At 39.8% G+C, this 12,305-nt stretch overlaps 1 gene segment (V, D, J or C); it reads right to left on the reverse strand.

Annotated features, from left to right (window-relative positions):
- Positions 1-11,072: 11,072 nt before the first annotated feature.
- Positions 11,073-11,624, reverse strand: LOC129669301 (immunoglobulin kappa chain variable 6-17-like; the record flags this gene model as incomplete). The annotated part of the segment is given in 2 exon segments: positions 11,073-11,374; positions 11,558-11,624. Coding segments are annotated over 2 exon segments (351 nt in total), but the record flags the coding sequence as incomplete, so codon positions are not given.
- Between the last annotated feature and the right edge of the window lie 681 nt (positions 11,625-12,305).

Raw genomic sequence — 12,305 nt, forward strand, 5'->3', positions numbered from 1 at the left:
AGAGAAGCGCCCCCAGGCGCCAACTCAACCTAGGCGCACATTCTCCAGGCCCAGAGCAGAGCACTCAGGCCCTGGCCCAGAGACTTCCTGGGTGCTCCTCTTGTTATACCCAGTTCACGAGCCTCCAAAGAATCTACAGGAATCAACTCCGTTGCAAAACACATGAGGGTCTTTTTATTGTAAATTACAAGCTGCAGCTTGGGCCTACACAGCCCCACCACCGAAGAGGTGGGAGCTGAGCACGTGTCCCCGGGTTAGTTGGGTGATTTATAGATTCTGGTCCCTCCCAGCATGCCCAAGGCAGGGGCAATTCCTGCCTGGCAAGCATCTATTGGTCAAAATGCTACATTTTGAATTGATTGGCTATTCGGAAGGTTTCCAGACCATTGACCATGACCAGGTGTCCCTCCCTAGGGGGAGGGTCCAGTTTCCTAGCAGCAGTATCTCTAGTGGGTGGGGAAAGAATGCAGTGAGGTAGCTCTCCCCTCAGGGCATTACTAACTTTTTACCACACCTACTCTAGGTCTTAACGACTTTATCCTTTGGTCTCTCATTTCCACAACCTCTCTAGCATGTGTTGTCACTTGCTGTTTTTGATCTTGGCCATTCTCATGTGTGTAAGGTGAAATCTCAGGGCTGTTTTGATTTGCATTTCCCTAATGGCTAATGAGGTTGAGCATTTCTTTAAGTGCTTCTTTGCCATTCGATATTCCTCTATAGAGAATTCTCTGTTTAGCTCTGTTCCCCATTTTTTAATTGGATTACTTGGTTTGCTGCTTTTCAGCTTCTTTAGTTCTTTATATATACTGGATTTGAGTCCTCTGTCAGATACAGGGTTGGTGAAGATTCTTTCCCAATCTGTAGGCATTCTTTTTGTTTTGATGACAGTGTCCTTTGCTTTGGAGAAACTTTTCAGTTGTGATCAAATAAGTTTTAGAACCAACTGCATAACAGAACAGTACAGAACAATTTTAAACTGTACAAATTATTTTAGCCATACCAAACCGATCAGCCAGAATTCTTTTCCCTTAAAAGAGCATAAAAAACATTTTGCAATGAGTAATCACCAGCCTTTTAAATGAAGTACAACATATTTTAAAATACAGTTCTTTCTCAAATTATATATACCCTCTGGTTATTTTATACATACATTTACTAACCTTCTGCAACATTCTGTATACCTTCAGGTTCCTAGCTTCCTTTTTCTGGCTTAACCAGACATTCTTACTTTCTTGCTCTCTCTCTTTTGCTTTTCAGACAACATAAAAACTCTCATCAAAATCCTTTTCATCCTAACATGATCCTGCTGGAGCCCAGCATCTACAATTTGCTTTTTATACACAAATCAAAAACAAGTTACATTACTACAAAGAGGAGTTCTGAAACTGCCAAATTCTTTTTAAAATAATTTCCCTGTAGCAGACAAGATGGCCCAAGGTCACATAAACTCTAAGGAACTTAGAACAAGCTTTAAGGAACTTGTTGAAACTTTCTCCTTTTTTTTTTTTTTTCTGAAGGTAAAGACCAGGGTGGTAACATGTTTTTCCATAAACAAAGCAGCTTAATAAACAAACAGCTCTCCATAAGATACATTCTAAAAACTGCCATTTTTTCAATTAGCACAAACCATACGGCTGGGTTTCATTTAATAAAATTGATAAAATAAATATGAAAATATTTTTATTCTCCCCCAATGGATCAAGAAACTTTCAAATTTTTTTGTCAGACTACCGAAGATCATTGTCAAGCCCAAATGCCTGATAAACTTTATAAGTTTTATTATAGCCTTAAACAATTTTTTTAAAACCCGTTTTGGCAATATCAAAATAAAGTACCCCTTTTGTAGGAGAGAAGTCACAAGGCATAACCATAATTTTTAAAAGTCAAAACCAGATTTTAAAACAAGCATTTAGCAGTGCAAACAATGTAATTTTTAAAACCAATATCAATTTAAAATAAGTCATACTTATAACCTGGAAGGAAATGAGAATTATTTGACCAAGGTTCCCTAGTTTGTTTGTTTGTTTTTTTTTAACCCATACCAAGATGGCAGTCACATAACCCACATGTTAAAGTCAAGATGGCGGTGAGGCACTGAGGCACTTCACATGGTAACCCATACACATGCGTCTACAGAACTAATAAATACATAGGCACACATTTTAAACAAGTTTTGTGAGGCCTTTCAGAACAGAAAACAGAAGGTAAACACAAACAAATACTGCACAGAGACATTGAGACAAAAAAAAAAAAAAAACACCCACCAGCTGGCCAAATTTCCCGGGACCAAAACTGACTTTTAAATTTCTCCAGGATGGGCCCAAGTCCCTTCCTGGGTAAGGTACTGTAAAACAGACTTTCAGATTCCCGCTCTGGCTCCTCTGCCACAGAATTCTGAGTGGTGGGTGGTTCTAGACCACCTCCAGATACTGATGAAGTTGGGGGACATCTCTCCCAACTTCAGTGACTGTGATTGTTTGACACATCTGTCCAAATCACATTTAGTCACTCATACAGATGCCTCGAGGCAGAACAGAATTCAGAAGATAGGCGCCAACTTGAACACTGCACACCACACAACAGACTGAGACACAGACATGACACTTACCAGCTGGTATGAGACCCTCCGGATCAGTCCTGAGGTCTTTGGGGGGCCCTAGAATCTCGGTGGGACCTCCAAATGTTATACCCAGTTCCCGAGCTCCCAAAAGATCTACAGGAATCAACTCCATTGCAAAACACATGAGGGTCTTTTTATTGTAAATTACAAGCTGTAGCTTGGGCCTACACAGCCCCACCACCGAAGCGGTGGGAGCTGAGCACGTGTCCCCAGGTTAGTTGGGTGATTTATAGACTCTGGTCCCTCCCAGCATGCCCAAGGCAGGGGCAATTCCTGCCTGGCAAGCATCTATTGGTCAAAATGCAGACCATTGACCATGACCAGGTGTCCCTCCCTAGGGGGAGGGTCCAGTTTCCTAGCAGCCGTATCTCTAGTGGGTGGGGAAAGAGTGCAGTGAGGTAGCTCTCCCCTTAGGGCATTACTAACTTTTTACCTCACCTACTCTAGGCCTTAAAGACATTATCCTTTGGTCTCTCACTCTCACCTTCCTGAACAGAATTTTGTGCCCCAGAATACCAGACTGAGTTTCCCTGTTGGGAGAAAACCCCACAGCTAGGGAATCAGCAGGATCTTCAAAAGGGCTGTACCTGGAAAACAGTGTAACAACAATAACAACAACAGCTCACTAAATTCAGAACGAGAAACCCAGCAGCGGGGCAACTGGCTTGAGAACTTCTATGGGTGAGAGGAGAGCTCCCCTAACTAACAAAGACCACAGCTACTACTCATGTCTATACACCTGAGGTGAGCAGTGGCAATTCCTGAGAAACACTGGCCATACAGTGACGATACCCAAAAAGCAGAGGAGGCCTCCTTCAGGAAAAATCATCTTCCAGCCAAGGGATTCTCCCTACCCCAGGACTCTAGGAAGCAGGGAAACTAACAGCCAACACCTAAAACAGCCCAATGGGTAGAGGTCAGCGTAAAAGCCCAACCAACAAAAGACAGAGCAATATGGCATCTCCAGAACCCAGCCATCCAGGGGCGAGCAGCCCTGGACAACCCAACATAATAGAAAATAAAAAAGATGACCTTACATTTATGCTGATGAAGAGGATAATAGAGGAAACAAATAAAATATGTAAAGAATTAGAGGAAGATAAAACCAAACAGATCATGGCTATCCATAAAGAAATAAAGGAAGTTAAAGACAAGCAGATTATGGCCATCCATGAAGAAATATGGGAAGATGCAGCCAAACAGTTTGAGGCCTAGAGAAGAAATAATTAAATCACTGAAAGAAATAAAAGAAACAGAGCTGAAGGAACTAAAAGAAAAAGAGGAAAATACAATCAGACTGGTGAAGGAAGTAAACAAAACAACTCAAGATCTGAAGATAAAATTGGAAAAATTAAAGAAAACACAAATGGTGGAAATAATGGAGAGGAAGAATTTAGGGAAGAAAACAGGAACTATGGAAGTAAGCATAACCAACAGACTACAAGAGATGGAAGAAAGAATCTCAGGTGTAGAAGATACAATGGAAGAAATAGATGTATCCATCAAAGAAAATGTTAAATCTGCATGGTACTGGCATAGAAAGAGATTGGTAGATCAATGGAACTTAACAGAAGACCCAGAAATAAACACACACACTTATGGATACCTGATCTTTGACAAAGATGCCAAAACCATACAGTGGAAAAAAGATAGCATCTAAAAGAAACTGGATGTCTACATGTAGAAAAATGAAAATAGATCCATACTTATTACCCTGCACAAAACTGAATCCAAGTGGATCAAAGACCTCAACATAAAACCAGACACATTAAATCAGCTAGAAAAAAAAGTGGGGAATACCCTAGAACTCATTGGCACAGGGGACAACTTCCTGAACAAAATACCAACAACACAGGCTCTAAGAGCAACAATCAATAAATGGGACCTCATGAAACTGAAAAGCTTCTGTAAATCAAAGGACACCATCATCAAAACAAAACAACTGCCTACATATTGGGAAAGAATCTTCACTAACCCTTTATCTGACAGAGGGCTAATATCCAGCATATATAAAGTACTAAAGGAGCTGAAAAGCAGCAAACCAAGTAATCCAATTAAAAAATGGGGAACAGAGCTAAACAGAGAATTCTCTCTAGAGGAATATCAAATGGCAGTGAAACACTTGAAGAAATGCTCTACCTCATTAGCCATTAGAGAAATGCAAATCAAAATAACCCTGAGATTTCACCTTACACCCATCAGAATGGCCAAGATGAAAAACTCAAGTGACAATACATGTTGGAGAGGTTGTGGAGAAAGGGGAACCCTCCTCCACTGCTGGTGGGAATGAAAACTTGTACAACCACTCTGGAAAGCAATTTGGTGCTTTCTCAGACAACTAGGAATAGCACTTCCTTAAGATGCAGCCATACCCCTCCTAGGCATATACCCAAAAGAGGCTCAAGTACACAATAAGGACATTTGCTCAACCATGTTTGTATCAGCCTTATTTGTAATAGCCAGAAGCTGGAAACAGCCCAGATGCCCCTCAACTGAAGAGTGGATGCAGAAATTGTGGTACATCTACACAATGGAGTATTACTCTGCAATGAAAAATAAGAAAATCATGAAATTTGCAGGTAAATGGTGGGACCTGGAAAGGATCATCCTGAGGGAGCTGTCCCAGAAGCAGAAAGACACACACGGTATAGACTCACTCATATAGACATATAATATAGGATAAACCTACTAAAATCTGTACACCTAAAGAAACTAATCAAGAGGGAAGACTCTGGCTAAAATGCTCATTCTCCACCCCAAAAGGCAAAGAGGATGGACATCAGAAGAAGAAAACAGGTAACAACCTAAGAACCTGCCACAGATGGCCTCTGAAAGCCTCTGCCCTGCAGACAATCAAAGTAGATGCTGAGACTTATGGCCAACTGTTGGGCAGAGCACATGGAATCTTAGGTAAGAAGTGGGAAGTAGCAGGTTATGGAGTGGACAGGAACCCCTCAAGGAGAGCAACAGAACTAGAAAATTTGAACATAGGGGTGTTCCCAAAGACTCATACTCCAACCAAGTACAAGGCATGGAGATAAGCTGGAACCCCTGTGCAGATGTAATCCATGGCAGTTTAGTGTCTAAGTGGGTTACATAGTAATAGGAAGAGGGACTGCCTCTGAAACAATCTGATTGGCCTGCTTTTGATCACCTCCCCCTGAGGGGAGAGCAGTCTTATAAGGCCACAGAAGATGACAAAGCAGCCAGTCCAGATGTGATCTGATGGACTAAGATCAGAAGGAAGGAGAGGAGGACCTCCCCTATCAGTGGACTTGGGGAGGGGCATGCATGAAGAAGGGGGAGGAAGGGTAGGAGCAGAAGGGGAGGAGGGAGGGGCTTATGGGGGATACAAAGTGAATAAAGTGTAAAAAGATAATAATAAAATTGACAAAAAAAACTTGGATGGGAAAAAAATGAAAAGGGGGGTGTAATTATAGACACTGAGGAAATCCAAATAATCATAAGGTCTTACTTCAAAGCCTACATGCCACAAAATTTGAAAATCTAAATAAAATGGACAATTTTCTTGACATATTCCACTTACCAAAATTAAATCAAGATCAGGGAAATACACGAAATACTCCTATATCCCCCAAGAAATAGAACCACTCATCAAAAGTCTCCCTTCCATCTGGAAAAGATCATCGTGAGTGTGTTATCCCAGAAGCAGAAAAACACACATGGTGTATACTCACTCATATAGACATATAGGATAAACCTACTAAAATCTGTACACCTAAAGAAACTAAGCAAGAGAGAGGAATCTTGCTAAAATGTTGAATCCCTATCCAGAAAGGCAAAGAGGATGAACATCAGAAGAAGGAGAATAGAGGGAACAAGTCAGGAGCCTGACACTCAGGACCTCTGAAAGGCTTTGCTCTGCAGGCTATCAATGTAGATGCTGAGACTTATGGGCAACCTTTGGGCAGAGTTCAGGGAACCTTATGAAAGAAGTGGGAAACAGTAAGATCTGGAGAAGACAGGAAGGTTCCACAAGGAGAGCGACAGAACCAAAACATATGAGCACAGGGGTATTTCCTGAGACTGATCCTCCAACCAAGGACCATACATGGAGATAACCTAAGACCCCTGCACAGATGTAGCCCATTGCAGTACAGTATCCAAGTGGGTTCCATTGTAATAGGAACAAGGACTGTCTCTGACACGAACTGATTGGCCTGCACTTTAATTACCTTCCCCTGAGGGGGAAGCAGAAATAACAGGCCACAGAAGACAATGCAGCCATTCCTGATGAGAACTAATTGACTAGGATCACAAGGAAGGAAAAGAAGACCTCCCCTATCAGTGGACTTGGGGATGGGCATGCATGCAGAGGGTAGAGGAAAGGAGGAATTGAGACAAGAGGTGGGAGGGAATCACAGGGAGGATACAAAATGAATAAAGTGTAATTAATAAAGAAGAAAAAAAGTCTTCTGTCCAAAAAACAAGAACAAAAACAGGGACAGACAGTTTCAGAGCTGAATTCTACCACACCTTCAAAGAAGAACTAACTCAAATTCTCTTCAATCTATTCCACAAAATATAAAAAAGGAACATTATCAAACTCATTCTAAGAAGCAACAGTCACTTGACATCTAAACCACACAAAGACCCAAGAAAGAAAACTTCAGACCTCTCTCTCTTATGAACATTGATGCAAAAATACTCAATAAAATACTTGCAAACCGAATCCAAAAACACATAAGAGATATCATCAACTATGACCAATAAGCTTCAACCCAGGCATATAGGGGTGGTTTAGTATACAGAAATCCATCAATGTAATCCACCATATAAACAAACTGAAGGAGAAAAATCATATGATCCACTTCTTAGATTACAAAAAAGCATTTGAGAAATTCCAACACCCATTCATGTTTAAAGACTTGGAGAAATCATGGATACAATGCACATACATAAATATAGTAAAGACATTATAGAGTAAGCCTATAGCCAACATCAAACAAAATGGAGAGACACTTAAATGACTCTCACTGAAATCAAACAAGGCAAGACTGCTGACTCTCTCCGCATCTCTTCAACATAGTACTTGAACTCCTATCTAGATCAATAAGACAAATAAGAGTTCAAGGGGATACAAATCAGAAAGGAAGAAGTCAAAGTATTATTATTTGCAGATAATATGATAGTGTACATTAGTGATGCCAAAAATTCAACCATAGAACTTCTTAGCCTATAAACACTTTCAGCAAACTGGCTGCGAAAAAATTAACTCAAAAAAAAAAAATTCAGTATCCCTCCTGTACATAAAAGGCAAAAGGGCTTAAAATGAAGTTAGGGACACTACACCTTTCTCAATAGCCACAAATAACATAAAGTACTTTGATGTGACTCTAACCAAGCAAGTGAATGATCTGTTTGAAAAAAAAAACTTCAAGTCTATGAAGAAAGAAATAGAAGAAGATATCAGAAGATGGTAAGATCTCCCATGCTCATGGATCAGCAGTATTAACATAATGAAAATGGCCATCCTGTGAAAAGCAATCTACAAATTCAATGCAATTCTCAACAAAATACCAACACAATTCCTTACAGAACTTGGAAGAAGAAATCTCAACTTCATATGGAAAATCAAAAAACCCAAAATTGATTTTAAAATCCTGTATAACAATAGATTCTCAGTAGGTATCACCATTCCTGATCCCTAGCAGTTCTACAGAACAATAAAAAATAAAAATAAAAATAAAAACCTCTATGTTACTGGCATAGTAACAACATGATAGATCCATTGAATCAAATAGAATACCCAGAAATAAACCCATACTCCAATGGAAATGGATTTTTGACAAAGATGCAAAAAAAACATACAATGGAAAAAAAAAAACATCTTCAAAAAATGATGCTGGTCTAACTGGTTGTCTACATGTAGAAAAGTACAAATAGAGACATATTAATCACCTTGGACAAAACTAAAGTCCAAGTGAATCAAAGACCACAACATAAAACCAGACACACTAAATCTGTTAGAAAAAAAGTGGGAACGTGCATGGAACTCATTGGCAGGAGACAACTTCTTGAACAGAACACCAACAGCACAGGCTCTAAGATCAACAATCAATAAATGGGACCTCATGAAACTGAAAAGCTTCTGTAAAGCAAAGGACACTGTCATCAAAACAAAGGGATAAACCACAGACTGGGAAAGGGTATTCAACAAACCTATATCTGGCAGGGGGCCAATATCCAGAACATATAAAGAACTTGAGAAGTTAAAAAGCAATAAATTGATTAATCCAATTTAAAAATGGGGTACAGAGATAAACAGAGTTCTCTATAGAAGAATATCAAATGGCAGAGAAACACTTAAAGAAATGCTCAATGTCCATGGTCATCAGGAAAATGCAAATCAAATCGACCCTGAGATTTCATCTTACAAAGAAAAGAATGGCTAAGAACAAAAAGTCAAGTGACAACACATGCTGGAGAGGATGTGGAAAAAGGGAAATCCTCCACCACGGCTCCTAGGAATGTAAACTTGTACAGCCACTTTGGAAATCATTCTGGCACTTTGTCAGACAATTAGGAACACTGTTTCCTCAAGATTCAGCTTTAGCACTCCTAGGCATATATCCAAAATATGCTCAAGCACACAACAAAGACATTTGCTCAACCATGTTTCATAGCACATGTATTCATAATAGGTAGAATATGGAAACAACCCAGATGTCCCTCAACTGAGGAATGAATAGAGAAATTGTGGTACACTTACACAATGGAATTTTAAAAAATTTCAAAACAAGGAAATCATGAAATTTGCAGGCAAATGGTGGGATCCAGAAAAGGTCATCCTGAGTGAGCTATCCCAAAAGCAGAAAGACATGCATGGTATATACTCACTCATAAGTGTATATTAGACTTATAATATAACATAAACAAACTAAAATCTGTACAACTAAGGAAGCTAAGCAAGAAGGAGGACCCAGTGTAAGATGATGAAACCTCACACAGAATGGCAAACAGTACGGACATCTGAAGTGGGAGAAAACAGGGAACATGACAGGAGCCTAAAACAGAGAGCCCCTGAAAGGCTCTACCCAGAAGCATATCAAAACATTTCCTGAGATTCATAGCCAAACTTTGGGAGGAGTGCAGAGAATCTTATGAAAGAAACGGGAGATAGCAAGACCAGGAAGGGGCAGGGAATTCCACAAGGAGAAAAATAAAACCAAAAAATTCTGAGCACAGGACACTTTTCTGAGACTTATTTTCCAACCAAGGTCCATGCATGGAGATAACCTAAAACCCCTGCACCGATGTAGCCCATGGCAGCTCAGTCTCCAGGTGGAATACCTAGTAAGGGGAACAGGAGCTGTCTCTAACATAAACACAGTGGCTGACTCTTTGACTCTTTCCCCTCAGGGGGAAGCAGTCTTACCAGGCCACAGAGTAAAACAAAGCAGCCAGTCCATAATGAAACCTGATTAGCTAGGGTCAGATGGAAGGGGAGGAGGTCCAACCCTATCAGTGGACTGAGGCAGGGGCATGGGAGGAGGAGAGGAAAGGAGAGTGGGATTTGGAGAAGACGAGAAAAGGGGCATAGCTGGGATACAAAGTGAATAAATTGTAATAAATAAAAATCAGATGCATATATGCAGTAGACACAGACATATAGAGGAAAGCATACCACATGTGCAGTTGCCCAGAGTTCCTCATCTTTCTGTGTGCTGATAATGCAATCCAGGTCTTTCAAATTTATACATCCTCATATAATTGCAGCATTAAACTGTTTATTATATGAAAAAAACAACAACAATTCAGATATTCAAAAGAAACCAAGCGTTGTTTCTTTGAGAAAATCAACAAGATAGACAAACCCTTAACCAAACTAACTAAAAGTCAGAGAGAAACTATACAAATCAACAAAATCAGAAACAAAATGGAGGCCATAATGACAGGCACTGAAGAAATTCAAAGACTCCTTAGGTCAAACTTCAAAAGTCAATACACCATTAAATTTGAAAATCTAAATGAAACGGAAAATTTACTTGAAAGATCATTTACCAAAGTTTGAGGCTACTTAATCTAAACTAATAATCTGAGGATTATGTATTCTATGTAAATAATTTTAAAGTCTATCATCCTATTTTATACAGATTCATCATAGGCTAAATGTATAACAAAGAGATATCTAAAGTCAGCATGACACCATAAGCTTCAATGATGTTTCTTGCTTATACTGTATCCTCTCAGTGCAAAACGACAACTTCTAAATCTCTTAACTTAGCTTCTTTTTTCTATACACACCAGTGTTGCCAAAAATATGGAAGAAAGGAGGCTATCTCTTAATTAATTTTCTACTGAAGATTTCATCAATTAGTCATGCTTAGCAGATATTAGGCAGAAGGCGGAAGTGTGCAGGCCCACGGTTGAGTGTGGTACAGGCAGCTGGTGAGACTCTCAAGGAGGTTTGTGTTGTAGGCTGAAGCACTGTGGGAGGATAGCTGCTATGCTGCTGACAGTAATAAACTGCCAGGTCTTCAGCCTGCACACTGCTGATGCTGAGAGTGAAATCTGTCCCAGATCCACTCCCTGTGAAGCGATCAGGGACCCCAGTGTATCGACTGGACGCAGAGTAGATTAGCAGTTTAGGAGGCTGCCCTGGTTTCTGCTGGTACCAATCCACATATCCATTCACAATCTGACTGGACTTGCAGCTTAGGGTGATCCTGTCTCCTACAGATGTGGACATTAATTCAGGAGACTGGGTCATCACAATGTCCCCCTCAGCACCTGCAACCAGAAATAGACAATGAGTATAGTCATATACACACAAAGAGTTCCTGATACAAATGTTGGAATCTAAAATGCCTTTTCTAATGGCTTTGCCTGAATACCACTGGATTCCTATAGAAAATAGCTGTTTCTCTATGAATGAATTAATTTGATGATATTCTAATACTCTTTAATACTCACCAGACGTCCAGAGGAGCAGGAATATGAAGATCTGGGTGTGTGACTCCATCTTGGTACCCCAGCCTGTCTGATGCTTTTCAGTTCTAACTGCAAAAGCCTGGTTTATAAATTATGGGCAGATGGGCTGTCTTGGAGGGACCTATGCAAAACAGTCATCACATGAGAAAGTAAATAGCCAGGGTACTGGGCTGATTGAGAATCCAGGTTAAATTTTCAGCCAAAAATATCATCAAAACAAGGAAGCAACCACTGGGGGGAAAAGTAAAGTCAGAAGCTCAAGGACCAACTTAGAGCTATCAATCCAAAAATATTGAAATGCACTCATGACAGGCTTCCATTAAAAATCAAAAGCATTTAAATAAAGTGAGTTTTATAGAAATAATACTGGAAAACCTTTGATTACAATCCTGAGGAAACAATAAATATACTAATCAACAACAGCAGAAAGAAACAGGAGAAGCAGAAAGAAGAAAGGAAAAAAGAAGGGGAAAACAGATGAGTAAGTAAGAAAAGAGAGGATAGAGAGGAGAGGGAAATCTGGATTGGAGAGAGAATGGAAATGTTGAGAGAAAAGAAAAATTGAGCAGCTAAAGGAAATACATATTAAAACAGAATGGTTTGGGAATAGAGAGTCAAATCAGTAGTTATGAGCATTTGATTCTCTTATGAAACACTCATGTTTGATTCCAATGAATTGTCTGATGATTCTCAGTCATCTATAATCCCAGTTATAGCACATATATGGTAG

This window comes from Psammomys obesus, unplaced genomic scaffold (genome assembly GCF_907164565.1).
Source record: "Psammomys obesus unplaced genomic scaffold, mPsaObe1.curated_primary_1811, whole genome shotgun sequence".
Classification (NCBI taxonomy): domain Eukaryota; kingdom Metazoa; phylum Chordata; class Mammalia; order Rodentia; family Muridae; genus Psammomys; species Psammomys obesus.